Source organism: Marmota monax, unplaced genomic scaffold (genome assembly GCF_021218885.2).
Source record: "Marmota monax isolate L192 unplaced genomic scaffold, Marmota_monax_Labrador192_F-V1.1 WCK01_AAM20220418_F8-fsc00004, whole genome shotgun sequence".
Classification (NCBI taxonomy): domain Eukaryota; kingdom Metazoa; phylum Chordata; class Mammalia; order Rodentia; family Sciuridae; genus Marmota; species Marmota monax.
The window spans coordinates 12,515,705-12,535,227 of NW_026692881.1; the positions used below are offsets into that span (position 1 = coordinate 12,515,705).

Consider the following 19,523-nt stretch of genomic DNA (forward strand, 5'->3'; position numbering starts at 1 on the left):
CTTGGATGTGAAGGGCACAGGACCTACCTTGCAGCAGGGAGCATCAGTGTGGGAAGCAGACCCTTGCTTCAGGACCCTCTAGAGATCCCGGTCACCCACTGTCACCCTAGTGCCTTCTCAGGGCCTGGGGATCTACTCCTTAATTGCCTGCTCCCCACTGCACACTGGGAGTTGGCGTACTGTCACATTAGCATGAACATCCCACATTTTGGCACACAGACTGGCCAATGTGAAATCACATGCCTTCCTTAAAAGTTGCCACTTACATGGAATATAGCCTCAGTGACTAGACTGTTTTCATTTTGTTTCCAGATCTACTGTTTTCTAGTTGAGACTTTGGGTAATTAAATTCCTCAGTTTTCACATACAAAGAGATAATAACAGTACCTACTTGGAGAATGGTTGTGGGGATTAAATGGTATAAAATATATGACTGACTTCTCAGAGTGCTGAGCACATCAGAAGCCCTCAGCAGACACCAAATGTCAACATTGCTTTACTGAAGATGTATTCTATGAAAGACCTCAAGCTTGTAGGGTGGTATACATAGCTAGCACTCTGTAGGGGTTCTGACTGCTGCTAAAAGGTAATTGCTCTTCCCCATGCCTTTATTTTTTCAAAATGAACTAAAGTGCTACTCTTAGATTAGTATTTCTGATTTTGTTTTTATGAAGAATTTGCTTTGCATTCCAAATACTCTTGGAAAATATCTGTATTAATTTTATTCTACTGGACTTTAACATTATCTGCATTAGAAAATAGCATCTGGAGATGGATTATGGTCATAGTTTTAGAACAATGTGAATATACTTAATTCCATGGAACTGTATACTTAAAAATGGTTAAAATGCTAAATTTTGTGTTATGTGTATTTTACCACTGTTTATAAGACAAATGACAAAGCAAAGCAGTAGTTTGTATTGAAGACGTAGCATCTCATTTAAAGAAAAAGAGAAACGAGAAAGGAAGAAAATGGTCTGTAAATGTTTATAGGTCCTGCTTGCATCTCTATAATTAATCTGGTTTGTTTATAGAGTACTAGAGTCACATTCAAAGGATAAGCTTTGTTTATATACCAGCCTTTCTAAGCCAGACTGATGAGATGGATAATGTTATTGCTAAAGCTCAGGAACTTTGAAGAAAGCTTTTGAAGAAACAGTATGTCTAAAGGAACCTGTGAAATTAGTGATCACACTGTTGCCTGTGTTGCCTGCTATCATAGTTTATTTTGAGTTGCTCTAACAGAATGCCACAGACAAGATAATTTATAAAACACAGAAATTAATTTTCTCATTAATCTGGAGACTGAGAGAAAACAGCATCTGGATCAAGCACCCAGCATGTTTGGTATCTTGTAAGGTGCTAGTTTTTTTTCCAAGATGGCAACTTAAATACTATATCTCAGGAAAGGAAAAACACTGTTCCTGGTATAGCAGTCAAGAAGAGGAGGGCAGATGCAGATGTACTTTCATTAAGCCATATTTGTCATTAATCCATTCCTGGAAGCAGAGCTTTTAGGTTTTAAACACTCTCATTAGGGCCCCCCCCCACCCAACTACTGTTGTGTTGTTGATTGTGTTTCCAAACAATAATATTGCAGGGGAAACATTCTCCTGGCTTATAAGGTATTTGGAGGATTGCATGAAACCATTCCAATGCCACTTCTTTATATTAGATTGTGTTAATCTCTTTTAGGATTGCAAGGAATTTAGGAAACATATAGTTCCATCCTCCCTTTGTTTTTTCATCTGACTCGACAATATCTGCTGGATTCCTTTTTTTTTTTTTTGCTTAATATTTAGTAGTATATACCATGGAGGATGCTGGCTATACTGTGGAAAGTACAGTAGATCTACCCTCATGTGGGTTAAAATCTAATGGGAAAAACAGACATTAATCAAATAGCTACATAAATACATAATTACAAAATGTGCTCAGTGTTGTCTTTATAAGAAAAAGACAAGCATTCTAATTAGGATGGTAGAACCTAATCAGAGGAGAACAGAGAAGGTGGGGATCTCAGGTGAGGGGCTTTCTGGATAATGGCACTGGAGCATAAATTGTGTGGCCCATAGACAGGTATAAGCAGGCCAGTGCAACCGTAATTGTTAAACAAGGAGATTTAGACAAGAAGATTCAATGTCCCACTTCTGGAGAGTCAGGAAGAACCTCTGACACTCCAGTTTTCTCTTTCTTGCTACCTAAAGAGATTACACAAAAGCCTGGAACCATGATATTTGTGCAGGTAGAATTATTTCCATCCCAAGGAGTGGTCTGCCTTACCTTCATGTGGCCTCTAGTCTCAGTGAGCTCAGGATCTGTTGCCATCCACATTTACATGTCTTCACAAGGCCACAAGGGCGCTGGTGGCCCTATCCATCAGGGAAAGTCATTTCTACGGTTCTGCTTCCCAGACCATCACTTCTGTTCATGAGACATTGCTCATGAAGATCAGTTATGCTCACTAAAATCATGTGCATGATCAAAATTAGCTTAGGACAAGATTGTATGCACAGTTAAGATTACAACTGTATTAAAATATTTATTGAAAAAAGACTAGAAAAAAATTAACACATTATTTTTAGGAATAAAATAAAAATATGTAGATGGAATGTTAAATGTCATTTTTTTCTGTTCATTTTCTAAGTGATTAACTTTTAGTACTCTTAAAATAGAAAATAATATTAAAAGAACAATAAAGGATTGACACCACTTGAATCTTTGATTTTTTTTTCTTTGATATGAAGGACATGTTCACATGGGCTTTTAGAAATGTTTTAAGTATGAGCCACAAAGAAACACTGGGTTCTTCCACTGCCAGGCTTCTCTGAGACATTCACTAGATAATAGGCTTGTTAGGCTAGGAGGGGGATAGAGCAGGAACATTCCCTAAGCTTCTGGGAAGCTTTATATGCTGAGATGCTTTCTGAAATGCGCCCTGGAAAAAATGCTGTGGTGATGAGAAAAAAACAAAAAGTGGTAGCTACCTGGGCTACAGGTAGACCCTATAGCCACGAAAGGCATACTACCCAAATGCCCAAACTGAGAGCTTCCAGAAAAGCAAGCTTTAGCTATCTCAAGAAAAGAACCAATTTTTTAATTTTGCAAAAGATTTCAGAAGAAAGAAGAGACAAATTTGGTGCAGCTCAACAGGTTAGCATTGTATGCTGTAAACAAAAGGTAAAATGTCCTCAATTCTTGAGTAAAAATGCACTCTGCCCCCTTTTAAAATGCTTGCAAACAAAATGTAGTAAATGCTTTCATTTCTCAACCACCTCACTGTGCAGGGCCTTAGAGAAGCAGGCTGAGAGAAGGAAGCCTGGCAACTTGGAAGGGTTACTTTCGTGTCTACAGTTGGAATAGAATGTTCCAATTCCAGATAAAAGTGGCTATTGTTGCTGCCTCGCTACCTTTTATCATATGTCCTTGCAGTTGGAAAAATTTTGGCAGAGAGAATTCAGGAACCCTGCTATTAAACAATAGAATTTTCTACTGTGTAACTCTTTTTCCACCCTGGGAAGTTTCCCACGGTTCCAGAGACTCTGGGCCCTAGTCAGTGTCCCTTTCTGCCCACAAAGGCTGCTAAAGCCTTTCTAGGATTCCTTTGATAACAAGCCTAGATGCAAGGTCTGTCCAACCTGCTTGCTTGCCCTGCCCAGGGCCTTTCTTTCTGAGGGCAAAATGCTAGTGCCTAGACGGGCTCCCTGTGGTGCACGAGAAGGCAGGGAACACTGTGAAGATTGACAGGCTCAAGGGTACTCACACCAGTACTGCTTCCTGGTCTGTAGTGAAGTGCATTGAAGTTGGTCACTCAAGAGGCCCTATCTTTAGCTATTCCTAGTGGTCCGGGGAGGTCTCATTCTTGTCCTAGTTTCTCCCTGGAGGTTTTTAAGTCCTCCTACTTGGTAAGACAATGTGAGGATGGCAGTGGCGAGGTGGGGTGAGAGCTAAATTAAATGCTTTCAAATGGCAGACCACACTTTGAGGTCCTCAGTGAAATAAGCAGCAAAGTGTGACAAGGGTTGGCTCACATTTCAGAAGTGCCTCCTTTGCTTCTCTTCCTTTTGCTTCCCCATATACTTCCCTCCATGTTTCTCTCTAGGATAGAGATCATAGAAAGTGCATGTGCCACCATATTATCAACACAAGCCCATGGCAGATGTCATTAATCTCCATGGCATTTTTTCCTCCTGATTCAGCTCAGGGATATAACCAAAGTGAGTACAAACTGATAAAAATGGGCATTTGGCAGTCTACTCCTGGGTAGATACCAAAGAAAATGAGAGCTTATTTCCACAAAATGCAATGTGCTAGAATGTCCCTGGCACCTATACTGCCAACATCCCCCAACAAAATGTGTAGTATATGCATATGATGAAATATTCTGTAATAATGGAAAAGGAAGAAGTACTGATACACACAGTTTGAATGTACCTTACAGATGCAGGGTAAAGTTAAACAGAAAAGAGGAGCACACTATGTGAATCCTATTTATTGCAGTACAAAAACAGGCAGAACTCATCAATGGTGATGGAACTCAAGACAGTGGTTACACGTGGGGCAAAATGACTAAGAGGGCTATTAGGAATCCTACTGGGCAGCTAGAAAATGTTCTGTACCCTGATATTCCTGTACAGCTAGGCTTCTAGTATAACCATCACCAAATAGTTGTTGGTGGTTATACAGATGTGCACATTTGCAGAATTTCAGAGATACACATCTAAGATTTGTGTAATTTTTTTATAGTCAATTTTACCAGTTTGAAAACGATTCCCCATCCCTTGCTTCTCTTTCCATGTATAAGGCCTTAAGCATACAGTCTTGAGTCTGACTGTAATTCAGATTCATGCTCTATCCCCTATTGGCTTTGTATATTGAATAAATTACTTAACTTTTTGTACTTTAGCTTCTCACCTCTATAGAAGAAATAAAAATAGCACCTACTTTATAGAACTATTCTGCTTCATATTACATGTGCCTAGCACATTTAATGCACTTCTGTAATATAGTATGGTAGTTTTGTTCTTCTCCCTCTCTCCTCTGACCATCTAGTTCTTCTTTAAACTGTTTTCCTTTTCTCCCCCCTTTTTTTTTCTTTCTTTACTCTCCCCTTACTCTTTATGAAGATTGAGCTGAAATCTTATGAATACAATTTCAAAATTAATGACACAATTAAAAAGCAAGTACATTTAATATTTTCTATGCCTCTCTTTAAAAAAAATCATATTACTGAACTAAAATTAGAAGAAGGTATTGATTATTGGCTTTGAAACTTTCAATGGATTAATAATGGTTCCCCAACTTTTCTGTACAACACAATCACAAGGGATTGCATAAAAATTACCAAGCCCAGGCCCACATACCAGACCCATTAGATCACAGTATCTGGTAGGGGACACAGGCATCATGGTCTGTGCAGCTCTTCAGGTGGTTTCAGTGTGTAGACAAGTCTGGCAACTACTACATTACTTGCTTTCTGTTCATTCCTTGGGGATCTGAATTTTTGCTGTACCTTAGAATGACCTAAGAAGTTTCTAACTAATATTTCCACTCAGGTTCTGCCCTGGGTAAGGCCTGACATTTCTAATGTTCAGTCAGCATAGAGAGCTTTGCCCTAAAAAGACAGGTGTCTTGGTCACTTTACTGATCCAGGTAACTACAGCCCTCCATCCTGGCCTAGTGTTCCTCTCAAATCAAAATGCTTTCTTAATTAGGTGCAGTGGTGCACGCCTGAAATGCCAGCATCTCGGGAGGCTGAGGCAGGAGGGTCACGAGTTCACAGCTAGACTCAGCAACTTAGCAGGGCATTTAGCAACTCAGTGAGATCCTGTCTCTAAATAAAATATAGAAAAGGGCTGGGAATGTTGCTCAGTGGTTAAGCAACCCTGGGTTCAATCCCAAATACAAAAAAAAAAAAAAGTTTTCTCCTTGTGGTTTTGATAACCCTGTCCTTGTCACATTTCTGTTGAAAGCTGAATATGAAGAATGATGTGATACTGATAAGTTTTTGTTTTGTTTTGCCTTCAGTATGGAATTGTGCTGGATGCAGGCTCTTCTCACACAAGTTTGTACATCTACAGCTGGCCATCTGAAAAGGAGAATGACACAGGGATAGTTCAACAGATAGAAGAATGCCAAGTGGCCGGTAAGGTGAAGAAAAGGGAAGGGGACACAGTGGGATATGTGAACATGAGAGGCTATGAAAGCAGAGCAGAAGAGGAGAAGGAGTCCCAAATATAGGATGCCAATGAAGAACACAGTGGAGCTGCTATTGTAACTTTTTACCATCATAAAAATAATATCAAAATTAGTCCTTAATGATCAATCCCTTGGAAAATAAGCAAATCTATAAATAATTGTAGCTTAGTGATAGAGTAGCATGATAATATACACCAGGCCCCAGCAACACACACACACACACACACACACACACGATGGAAGTAATTAAGTAATACCAATTCCCCACTAATGGATCACTTCTGTGTGTCTTGCACTGACCAAGAACTAAACATTTTTTATTTCATGTCATCCTATATCTTCCTGCTGAGGTAGGTATTATATCCTATTTTTTTTGCACTTTCATTTATTTATTTTAAATCGTTATATATGACAACAGAATGCATTACAATTCATATTACACATATAGAGCACAATTTTTCCTATCTCTGGTGGTACACAAAGTAAAGTCACATCCTTTGTGTCTTTATACATGTACTAAAGGTAATGATGACCATCGCTTTCCACTGTCTTTCCTACCCCTAAGCCCCCTCCCTTCTCCTCCCTCCTCTTTCCCCTTTGCCCTAGCTAGAGTTCATTTAATCCTCCCATTCTGCCCTCACCACATTGCAGCATATTATGAATCAGTATCCTTATATCAGAGAAATAATCAGCATTTGATTTTTTGGGATTATGCTAAAGCATAATATTCTCCAGATATATCCATTTACCTGCAAATGCCATGATTTTATTCTCTTTTAATGCTGAATAATATTCCATTGTGTGAATGTATATGTGTATGTGTGTGTGTGTGTGTGTGTGTATACCACATTTTTTTATCCATTCATCTATTTAAGGGCATCTAGATTGGTTCCAGTTTAGCTATTGTGAACTGTGCTGGTATAAATATTGATGTGGCTGTGTCCCTACAGTATGCTGGTTTTTAAAAATTAATTAATTAATTATTTTTATTATTTCTTACATACATCACAATAGAGGAGTGCATTACATTCATAATTTTTTTGCATTGCAATTCTTAATACACATTTATACCACAATTTATCAAACCTCTGTTTGTATATAAGGTATGTTGACACCAAATTCACATCTTCATACATGAATTTTTTTATAATGATGACCATCTCCTTCCACTATCCTTCTATTCCCAATCTCCCTCCCTTTCCCTCCCACCCCTATTCCCTATCTAGAGGTAAACTTCCTCCCTCTCTCTCCCTCCCAACTCCATTTTGAATCACCCCCCTTATATCAGAGAAGACATTCAGCATTTGTTTTTTTGGGATTAGCATAATCTTCTCTAATGTCATTCATTTCCCTGCAAATGCCATGATCAGTATGCTGTTTTTAAGGGGTTTATGGGTGTTGATTTTATATCCTGCTACTTTGCTGAATTAATTTACTAGTTCTAGAAGTCTTCTTGTGGAATTTTTTTGGTCTTCTAGATATAGAATCATATTGTTCGCAAATATGCTAATTTGAGTTCTTCTTTTCCTATCCATATCCCTTTAATTTCTTTCTTCTGTCTAATTTCTGGCCAGTGTTTCAAGAACTATGATAAATAGAAGTGGTGAAAGAGGGCATCCCTCTCTTGTTCCAGTTTTTCGGGGGAATGCTTTCAATTCTTCTCCATTTAGAATGATTTTGGCCTGGGACTTAGTGTAGATATCCTTCATAATGTTGAGATATGTTCCTGTTATCCCTAGTTTTTCTAGTGTTTTGAACATGAAGGGATGCTGTATTTTGTCTAATGCTTTTTCTGCATCTATTGAGATGATCATATGATTCTTATCTTTTAGTCTATTGATGTGATGGATTACATTTATTGATTTCCATATGTTAAACCAACCTTACATCCCTGGAATGAACCCCACTTGATCGTGGTGCACTATCTTTTTTTTTTTTTTAATTTTGGTTGTTGTTGTTGGACCTTTATTTTATTTATTTATATGTGGTGCTGAGAATCAAACCCAGTGCTTCACACATGCTAGGTAAGTGCTCCACCACTGAACCACAACCACATCCTGGTATACAATTTTTTTGATATGTTTTTGTATTCAATTTGCCAGAATTTTGAGAATTTTGCGTTTATGTTCATTAGCGATATTGATCTGAAGTTTTCTTTCTTTGATGTGGTTTTGGAATCAGGGTGATATTGGCTTCATAGAATGAGTTTGGAAGTGCTGCCTCTTTTTCCATTTTCTGAAATAAATTGAAGAGTATTGGTATTAGTTCTCCTTATAGGTCTTATAGAACTCAGCTGTGTATGTATCCGGTCTTGGGCTTTTTTTGGTTGGTAGGCTTCTAATGGCGTCTTCTATTTTATCACCTGATATTGGCCTGTTTAAATTGTGTATATTACCCTTATTCAATTTGGGAAAATCATATGACTATAGAAGTTTGTTGATGCCTTTGATATTTTCTATTTTATTGGAGTACAAGTTTTCTAAATAATTTCTAATTATCTTCTGTGTCTGTGGTGATATTTCCTTTTTCATCATGTATGTTAGTAATTTGAGTTTTTTCTCTCCTTCTCTTTGTTAGCATGGCCAAGGGTCTGTCAATTTTACTTATTTTTTCAAAGAACCAACTTTTTGTTTTGTCAATTTTTTTCAATTGTTTTGTTTCAATTTCATTGATTTCAGCTCTGATTTTAATTATTTTCTGTCTTCTACTGCTTTGAGTGTAGATTTGTTCTTTTTCTTCTAGGACTTTGAGATGTAATGTTTAGTCATTTGTTTGTTGACTTTTTCTTTTAAGGAATGAACTCCATGCAATGAACTTTCCTCTTAGAACTGCCTTCTTGGTGTCCCAGAGATTTCGATGTTGTTTCTGTGTTCTCATTCACATCTAAACATTTTTTAATCTCCTCCTGATGTCTTCTGCAACGCATTGTTTATTCAGTGGTATTATTTAGTCTCCAGGTATTGGAGTAGCTTTAATTTCTTATTTTATCATTGATTTCTAATTTTATTCCATTATGGTCTGATAGAATGCAGGGTAGTATCTCTACTTTCTTATATATGCTAAGAATTGCTTTGTGGCATAGTATATGTTCTATTTTAGAGAAGGATCCATGTGCTGCTGAAAAGAAAGTGAATTTGCTCGTTGAAGGATGAAATATTCTATATATGACTGTTAAGTCTAAGTTATTGATTATATTATAGAGTTCTATAGTTTCTTTGTTCAGCTTTTGTTTGGAAGATCTCTCCAGTGGTGAAAGAGGTGTGTTGAAGTCACCCAAAATTATTATGTTGTTGTCTATTTGACTCTTGAACTTGAGAAGAGTTTGTTTGATGAACATAGATTCTCCATTGTTTGGGGCATATATATTTATAATTGTTAAATCTTGTTGGTATATGGTTCCCTTGAGCAGTATGTTCCCTTGAGCAGTAAGTCCTTCTTTATCCCCTGTTAATTAACTTTGGCTTCAAGTCTACTTTATTTGATATGAGGATGGAAACCCCTGCTTGCTTCCACAGTCCATGTGAGTGGTATTATTTTTCCCAACCTTTCACCTTCAGTCTGTGGATGTCTTTTCCTATGAGATGTGTCTCTTGGAGGCAGCATATTATTGGCTCTTTTTTTTTTTTAATCCAATCTGCTGGTCTATGACTTTTGATTGGTGAGTTTAGGCCATTAACATCCAGGGTTATTATTGAAACATGATTTATATTCTCAGCCATTTTTGTTTATATTTGGTATTTAACTTGACTTGATTTCTTCTCTGATTAGTTTTTCCTTTAGTTTATTTTCCATTTTTAAAAAACGAAGGGACTGGATTGAAGACACGAATGGTGTGACTCTAATTTGTGGACAACCAGAGATATGAAAAATTGTCCTCTAAATGTATAATATGAGTTGTAATGCATTCTGCTGTCATATGTAACAAATTAGAATAAAAAGTAATTTTTAAAAAATGAGGGCACTGAGATTGAGCGAGGTCACATACTACTTGTTTAAGGTTACTTGAACTAGTAAGAAGCTGGGATTCGAACTAACGCCTGCCTGACTTCAAACCCACATCTTAGTGGTTCCCGATTTGAAAGTGTATCATAACCACCTGAAGGGCTTTTAAAACAGAGATGCACAGCCCTGTATGCAGAACTTCAGTGTCAGCAGATCTGGAAGAAAGCCTGAAAATTTGTATTTCTAACAAGTTTCCAGGTGATGCAGAAGGTGCTGGTCCAAAGAATTGCTGTTCTGTTAATCTTTGCACTTTAATCTACAGGTTGGAAGAAATATTGACAGGCCTTCAGCACAGGAGAGACCAGATCATAGACTTTTAGGGATCTCAAGGATCTTTTAAATCTTGTTTCTTTTACAGAGCCTTTTTAAATTTTTTTTATTGATTTTTTAAAAAAATAAATGACAGTGGAGTGCATTACAATTCTTATTACACATATACAGCACAATTTTTCATATCTCTGATTGTATATAAAGTATGTTGACACAAATTCATGTCTTTATACATGTACTTTGGATAATGATGTCCATCACATTTCACCATCCTTGCTAAACCCCTGCCCCCTCCCTCCCCTTTCCACCCCTCTTTCCTATCTAGAGAGTGTTTACAGAGTTTTCTTCTCTGTTTTTTTTTTACAGAGAAGATTAGTGCCTTGCAAGTAGCAATAGGACTAGGACAGGAATCTAGGTCTCACCGTGCTCTAGGATTCCTGCTGCTCTGAACCACTGCATTACAGTGTGTGTGTGTGTGTGTGTTTCTAGTCAGTTTTCTTTTAAGGCTCTGATCCAAGGAAGCTTTGGCTTTCTGCCCTCTCTCCACCCAGTACCCCATCAGGCACTAGAAATTACCATGTCATACCAGAATCTCTCTTTTATCTCTTTAGGCCTTTTAAGCAAGAACCTACTGTTAGTTTTCAGTCAGACAGGAACCCTGGATCCTAGAAGGTAATTGACTTTTAGTCTGATGGCTTGTGGAGTTCACTAATTTTCATAATTTGTCAAGAAAGTACTAGGGCATGTTTCCAGGAAACAAAATCCTTATACCAAGTGGCTAGATGTTCTAAGACATTGGCCCCATCAATTCTGAGACAATATTTCCTCTAATTTCTTAAAGTCCAGATTCCTCATTTTAATTCAATGCCTTCCATTCTTACAAAAGTGGTGTTTTTTTTTAATCTAACAGATATATGTTTTCTGAGGCTCATCCCATGAGTGCATGAATATTTGACCTAACAAATACAGTATTTTCCCCCTCTCCAGAGAGAGAAAGAGAGAGAGAGAGAGAGAGAGAGAGAGAGAGAGAGAGAGAGAGAGAGTAAGAGAGAAAGAAATACTAAGTCCTGGTTTTCTGAATCCAAAAAGCTGGTAATTTAGAGCTAATTTTCTCATTAAAGTTAAATAAATTAGCTGTTTTAAAACCTGTGAATGAGATCTGCTTAACTTATTTGAATAATTATCTTTAAATCAAATACTTGCAATGATGTACTAATAGTGTGACATTTATCTTAATGTGAGATGAAAATATTGAGTGTTAACTTTTAAAAGCTTCAGGAATCTTCATCCTCTCCATAGCAGTAGTCATTTTCACTCTAAAACTAGAGGAAAAGTCTTACTAGGGAAGCAGAGTATTGGAGTGGGAAAGTCACTGAAGAATCAAGGATTCTATTCCTTCTTTTGCTAATGAAGGAAAAAAAACCCACCTCAGAAATTTTAGGCACTTCCCTTGATCACATAGCCAGTAGCAGCTTCTATCTTTTCACTAGAAGCAAGTATGTCTGGTGCTTAATTTAACTTTTGCTACAAATATAATTTTTATTTAGGTATTCTAGGAACTAATGTTGCTAATTATAATTTTGTGGAAGAATCATACAGAAGTAGCTAATAGAGAAGCACACTGTAAGATCCACATCAAATTCTGAGACAACATTATACAATTACTTGAAATTGTACTATCCAGTGGCAAAATTATCAAGCACCAGACGGACTTTCCTCCACATTTGAAAATTAAATCATAACAATGTTAAGTCCAGTGAGTTACCCTCTATGTATAGTAACTTAATATATATCACATCAGGAAATTGATTTTTTTCTTGTATTTTCACAGCAATACTATATTTTCTATGATATTGTCAAGGTATGTCCTATATATTTTTTAAAAAATGATTATCCTCTTCTATATCTTTCCGTAGGTCCTGGAATCTCAAAATATGCTCAGAAATTACAGGAAATAGGTGACTACCTGGCTGAATGCATGGAAAAGACCAGGGACGTGATTCCAGTGTCCAAGCACCATGAGACACCTGTTTACCTGGGAGCCACAGCAGGCATGCGGTTGCTCAGGTATGGCAGCATATAGAGTTCAGAGAGGCAGCACCAGAGCCCCTGAAATTATAAGAGATAACCACACTTCCCTAGCACACCAAATGCTACACATTCTAAAGAAAGAAAATTTCAATAAGTGAGTAAAACTCCCCAAACCTAGTATATATAATATTAAGATTTTGAGTATGTAAAGAAGCTTTGCATCGGCCATGTGGTATGTGCCTGAAATCTGAGCTACTAAGGATGCTGAGAGAGGATGTATGAGGTGATACTGAGGAAATTAAAGAGACCACTTCTCAAAAAAAGCCTTGCCCATTTGCCCATTGTAAACTCAAGTGGGAAAAGACACACAGAGAGAAAGACTGAGCCTATGTGCTCTGAGATTTGGAGACACAGAATTAGTCAATCAATATCTGGGTGTAGGCAGACTAGAGGAGACCCACAGATGTCCCAAGACATTTATAACAAGCACTTTATTGTTCAACACTTGGTCACCTAGTTGCATTATTTGTTTACTTGTTCATTCATCGCTCATGAGTGCCTACTTTGTCCAGAACATGGATGAAGGTGACTCAGCCCCAAGGAAATAGTTCCACCCAGTGTGATCACTTCTTTTACAGAGGAATGATCAGAGCTCCTGTGGGAGCATTTGTCCTGCTCAGGATGAAAGGCCCTCAGAAAGAGGAGATATATGAGCTGAGTCACAAAAGAGGACTTGTCGGGTGAGGGAAGGGTGTTATAGACCAAGTGATAGCACATGTTCAGTAACCCACTGTTATTCAACACCTATTGTGTGTCAGGCACATTTTAAGAGCTGTGATACAGCAATGAAGAGGCAGGGCAAAGTTGCTAACTTGATGCAGTTGGTGTGGAGTTTGTTCTAGGATGTGCAGTGGTGGGGCAATAGGGCATATTCACAGGTCTGTTATTAGCTCTGCAAAGACAGGAGACAGGGTGCATGTTGTAAAATAATAATAGTAGAAGCTAATATTTATTGAGCACTTGCTGTATTCTTAGAAGAATACTAAATTCATGATATACATTGTTTAATGTAATCACCAAAACAACAGTATGAAGTAGAGGATATGATTAACTGTTTATTAACCAGATAAGGAAGCTGTGGCTCACAAATGTTGAGTAACGCCCAAGGTCCCAAGTCTGCCTGGTAAGGGACAGAGCCAGAGTTGTGAATGGGATTCTGAGAAGGCCTTGTAGACCATGTGAAATTTAGAGTTTATCTTGAAGACAGTGGAAACTCACTTAAAAAAGTTACACAATTGGTGATGCTGGTAAAGAAGATAGATTGCAGTGGAGGGAAGCAAGGGTAAAGGAGGCAGGTAGTGGGTATGGGAGGCATTCAGATGAGAGGTTAGAGTTAGAAGGTACATCCTCTCACCGGGAGGCTCTCAGTGTTGCTTAGCCTAGCTCTTAGAAATTGGTGCATCTCATCTTCATTATGACAACCCTGGAAAACTCCTTTCTTAGGTCTCAAATGGACCCAAGAACTGGTGATAGTATGAGGAAGGTATTTCCCAGTTTGGAAGCAGTAGAAGTTGGCTATGTTCCAGGTGACTTGCCACCTGCTTTCTACCACAGTGCAAATTGAAAACCTCAAGTACAGACTAACTTGTGTAACCAACTAGGAGTCACACAATAATTTTATTTAGATATTCTAGGAACTAATATCACAAACATCAGCTCTAGGCATGGAGATGACAAAATACCCAACTACCATGACCACAATCTTTTTAGAACATTTTATTTTTTGAACCAGGGAACAAAAGAGCAAAGATGTTATTTTAGGAAGACTAACCTACTCAAGGATTGGAGAGATTTGAATTAGGTAAGAGGGGACAAAAAGATTAGCTCAGCCTTGTCCTCAAGTAGAGTTCTTCTGTGAGCCGTGTGTGGGGATTCCCGTTCTCCACTTACTCCAGGATGTTTTGGTTTGTTTCTTTCAGCATTATGTGGAAACTATAGTGGGAATGGGTAGGTGTAGTTATTAAGACCAAGATGATAACCTCACCTCTTCTTTGGTGTAGGATGGAAAGTGAACAACTGGCAGACAGGGTCATTGATGCAGTGATAAGGACCCTCAGCACCTACCCCTTTAACTTCCAGGGTGCCACGATCATCACTGGCCAAGAGGAAGGTGCCTATGGCTGGATTACAATCAACTATCTGCTTGGCAGTTTCTTTCAGGTGATCATCTCACATCACCCATGGAAGTGACTCCATGGGGGTCTATGACCTTGCTTTCTCGGGCAATATTTCATCCAGAGTGAATGATGGATGAAAGAGTGCCATAAATTTATTCCCATGTTTGTAAGAATTACTGGAGGAATAGCTGCCTATCAAGACCTTCCTTAGGGAAGTCTTCATCTCTGGGAGTCAGAGGCAAAGAAAGTCTATCATTAAAAGTAAGAGCAGTTAGTACTTGCCTAGTGCTGATTGCTGTGTGCTGTGCTAGCACTTACTTGTGATGAGAGAATTCATCCTCAAACGACAGTCTGAGGTCTTTACAAGACCCCTTGCACCAAGAAATTTAAGAGGACTCTGCCATTTTAGAGGTGGGTGGTAATGCCTAATGAGGGTAATGATTGTGCTCATGGTCACATGATAATAGCTGACTGAGTGGGCAGTTGAACTTGAGTTGGCCTGGTCCTAGACCCCTTGTTTGTAGCAGTTGTTATACTCCTTCTATGTCACAGCAGTGTGTGCATGTCCTCAAAGCCCGTCTCTTTTGTTGTTGATCTGGTGCAGACTCAGGAACCTCTAATGCCCTTTGCCTCACCTTTCTGCCCCTGCTTCTCTGCTTTAGAAATTCCCTGACTCTAAGAAACATGGTGAAAAGTTGGGTGTCCAAACACCTTTAGCACTGTTGACTGTCCTCTTTTTTAGAACTCAGGTTGGTTCAGCGGGATCTCAGAAAAGATGAATCATGAGAAAACATTTGGAGCTTTGGACCTTGGGGGCGCCTCTACACAAATTACTTTTGTGCCTGAAAACCACACTATGGAGTCCCCAGAAAACTCTCTGCAATTTCGCCTGTATGGCAAGGACTACTATGTATACACACATAGCTTCTTGTGCTATGGGAAGGATCAAGCACTCTGGCAGAAACTGGCCAAGGACATTCAGGCAAGTGTAACTGAATTCAGACCTGCCCTTTCCACATCTGGTCCTCCATCCTTCACATCCTGTTATTTTCTCTTTCTAATTCTGTAATTGGTCTGAAGTTGGTTATTGTACTTTCCAAACCCTTTCAGGCAGGATACCAAGCTACATCTGGTGGACCCCTATGAATTCTTCCATCCAGACATCCCCTCCTGTGTTTGTTTACTGCACTATCTCCAAGGAAACCACATATTTTTTTTTTCCTTAGCAATTAATTTCTCACCCCTGAAGGATTGGTAATGAAAGCTGCATGCTAGAGTATCATTCAGGGGTAGGGTGTTGCAATTTATAAGCAAATGGTCTTCTATGCCATTTTTTATTTCCCTTTTCTACAAAGTACAGAAAACAGGGTTGTTTGGAATGACCTGGAGAGGAAGAGAAAAAAACACTTCAGGAAAAACACAGAATTTATTAATCAACACATCAAATCTTATTACCTTATGCTTTTTATATTTTTGAAGGCAAGAAAAGTTAAATGCTCCACATCAGTAGAGTACCAGGCACACCCTGACAAATAAACACAGAGCAAGGTTGTCATATCCAGCTGGTCTCTGTCTTTGTTGAAAGAACAACCAGTTCTCTATTTTCCCCCAAAGCACTCTCTGATTCTCAAAACTGCTATCAGTAAGAAGACTATCAGTAAGAAGAGTAGATGCCACTGAGTATAGCCCATTGAGCCTCAGAGTTCCACTAAATTTCTTATCCACAGCCACCCAATTTCTTCTCTGTGGGGTTGAAGGTTAAAAATCATTGGATTTGGGCTAGGGCTGGGGTTCAGTGGTAGAGCACTTGCCTACCATGTGTGAGGCACTGGGTTTGATTCTCAGCACCATACATAAATAAATAAAATAAAGATTAAAAAAAATCACTGGATTCTATTGGTTTAAAAGACCTAACACATGTTCCACCTTTTGGAGTTTCTGATTCTCTGCTTAGGGAGGTAAAGAGCCTCAGGCTCAATTTTTGGGAGTCTTGAGAATTTCCCTGGGGAATCTTCTTCCAACATATATAATTTAGGCCTAAGAACTCCAAGGCATTCCCAGCTAATGACATTACTGGGTCCAGCTTTAACAATATCAGCATCCTATAAATTCCCCAGGTACAGTCACATCTGGTACCACTTCTGGTGCATGCAATAGAAACTTTTTTAACACTTATTTTTATTGGTAAAAAACTCAGGGAGAGATATAATGATGCCAGTTCTATGTGCTATCATTTTCTACTATGCCTACACAATAATGAAGTCAGATTGTGGCTTTTGTACCCCAACATTCACAGGATTCCTTCAAGTGATTTTTTTCATTCAGGTGTCAAGTGATAGAAGCCTCAGGGACCCATGCTTTCACACGGGGTATAAGAAGGTTGTGAACGTAAGTGACCTTTACAAGACCCCTTGCACCAAGAAATTTAAGAGGACTCTGCCATTTGATGAGTTTCAAATCCAGGGTACTGGAAACTATGAACAATGCCAGCAAAGCATTCTTGAGCTCTTCAACACTGGTGACTGCCCTTACTCTCAGTGTGCCTTCAATGGGATTTACTTGCCACCAATCCAGGGAAATTTTGAGGTAAGTTTGTGAAATGATGAGGTATATTGGCTAGAAGGATTTTGGTTGAAGTTTATAAAATATAAGAGACTTTCTTATAAGTGTCACAGAAAGAGCTCCCTGGAGACAGCACAGGACTGATTGTACCCAGACCTGACTTAAGTCTTGGGTTTTTGGGAAACTTTTGAGCTCCTCATTCCTTTGGTCTCTGGGAAAGCAGCAGGAGGTAGTGCCATGGATCCAGGCTTACTTTAATCATGGCCCAACCACAGCTTCCCTCTCCAGAATCCTGAGGAAAGTACATCACAGGAAAACCACTGGCAGAGCAATAGCTTTGGTTATTAGTTGGCTCCAACCTCCAGTTCAGAACAAACTAGAACCTCATTTGGATACTCTGTAACTGAGCTGGCATTGGTTGCCCACCATGGGATTTCTTGGGCCAGGGTCCTCCTTTGCCTGAATCAAACTTCTGGAGGAGGAAGGAGGGTACCACAAGAGGAAGGCAAGTGGTGAGGGCAGCTGGAGACAGCCAAGGGCCTGTTTAACTCCAGTCACTGCTAGGAAGTAAATGTAAAGGAAAAGGAACATACCCTCTTTAAGGAGTTGACGTTTTAATGTCTCTGAATGCTTTGCCTCCTGGGAAACATGGCTTAATTCCTGCCTTCAACATAGAGCAAACCCTTCTTCCTTGAGGGAATGGAATTTTTTGCCTCTGAATGTGATTTCTGCAATCCAGGTAGGGAGAAGTAATGGCTGGAAAAGGTGGTGGGCCCTTGAGCTCCCCCTAGAGGCTTTTATGTTTGTTTTCTTGGTCTCTTGTTGAGATTGTTCTGACTTCTAAACCTTTATTTGGTAGCCCCCTTGGATTAGCTCATTGTCTCCCTCTGCATAGCCTGTTTCTTCTCTGGATACATCCCTCAGGGTCACTGTCTGATACTTACCCATGCTTTGGAAATTTTTTTCCATTTCAGATATTTTTTTGGGGGGAAGCGGTCCTCTTTGTAAATATATATATATATTTTAAATTAGGAACTATATTCCCTGTTTAATTGGCACTTGGTTATGAGCAATGGATATGCTGGACAAGTGGTTACTGGGGATGGAGAGCTGATTTGTACCATTTGCCAATTTCCATAGTGTAAATATTCCCATCCCAGTCTATTTCTGCCTCCCAAACTGACATGAACTACATCACAAAAATCCTGAAGTTTTCATGTTCAGCTCTTGCATGTCACTGTCAGCTCAGAACTCCACTGCAGCAGATGTCAAGTGGGCCCTAGCATCAGGGAGGCGCTGACAGAGCTTAGCTCTTTCTCCTAGCAGTCCTCTCGCCACACTGAAGTTCTTTAGAAGTTCTGAGGACTGATTTGGAACAAATCATCTTCCATGCATGTATAAAGTGTGAAAATGAATCCTAATGTTATATATAACTATTATATATATATAAATAAACTATTATGAAGTGGTAAAAATAATTTTAAAAGAAAAAGTTCCCTTGGGCTGGGGCTGAGGTATTTTCAAATTATCTCAAATATAAAAAGAAAATTTACTTATGATTGGACCCATGCAGTTTAAATTTGTGTTGTTCAAAGGTCAACTGAATACATGTATGTGTATTTAGCTCTTAAGCCTCATTGAAGTAAATGAGAAAAATAAGGCTGCAAGCAGTTCCTTCAAGAATTAGCTTTAGCCGGGTGCAGTGGCCCATGTCTATAATCTCAGTGACTTGGGAATCTGAGGCAGAAGGATCCCAAGTTCAAAGCCAGTCTCAGCACTAAGCAACTCAGTGATATGCTGCTTCTAAATAAAATACAAAATAGGTCTGGGATGAGGCTTAGTGGCTAAATGCCCCTGAGTTTAATCCCTAGTACTCACCCCTGCCCTCCACCAAAAAAAAAAAAAAAAAAAAGAATTAGCTTTAAGTCCATTCTGGCAAAAGATATTGAATGGCTTGAGTCCTCAAAGTCTTACTCTAAGCATAGGATCAGGTTGATTTTTTTATAATACAAGATACATTTAAGAAGGAAAAAATACCCTAAGCACTACCATCCCATCCCATCCCATCAGCACATTATTTGAGGGGGGTAGTACCAACCCATGTTTGTGCAAATAATAATTCATTATAGAAGAAACTTTTCCCAGGGATTTATGAGGCTGAGGTTGTCTTAGGTATTAATGCAATATCTGGTGGGTTTCTGAAGAACATATACAGAAAAGAAAACTATCACTTAAGCTGCATCACATGAAGACTTTCAGTGAAGGTTGTCAGGTAGATGGAAT

The 19,523-nt window shown here is 38.8% G+C and overlaps 1 protein-coding gene across 3 annotated transcripts in view; it reads left to right on the top strand.

Moving 5' to 3' along the window:
• Positions 1-19,523, top strand: part of Entpd1 (ectonucleoside triphosphate diphosphohydrolase 1) — a 141,172-nt gene that overhangs the window by 94,451 nt on the left and 27,198 nt on the right. For all 3 annotated transcript variants that reach the window (XM_046450363.2, XM_046450366.2, XM_046450364.2), the window contains 5 exons: positions 6,028-6,145; positions 12,387-12,537; positions 14,562-14,721; positions 15,421-15,660; positions 17,004-17,264. In XM_046450363.2, the coding sequence (XP_046306319.1) occupies positions 12,449-12,537; positions 14,562-14,721; positions 15,421-15,660; positions 17,004-17,264 (750 nt within the window). In that variant the 5' untranslated portion in view covers positions 6,028-6,145; positions 12,387-12,448. The remainder of the gene's footprint in view (positions 1-6,027; positions 6,146-12,386; positions 12,538-14,561; positions 14,722-15,420; positions 15,661-17,003; positions 17,265-19,523) is intronic.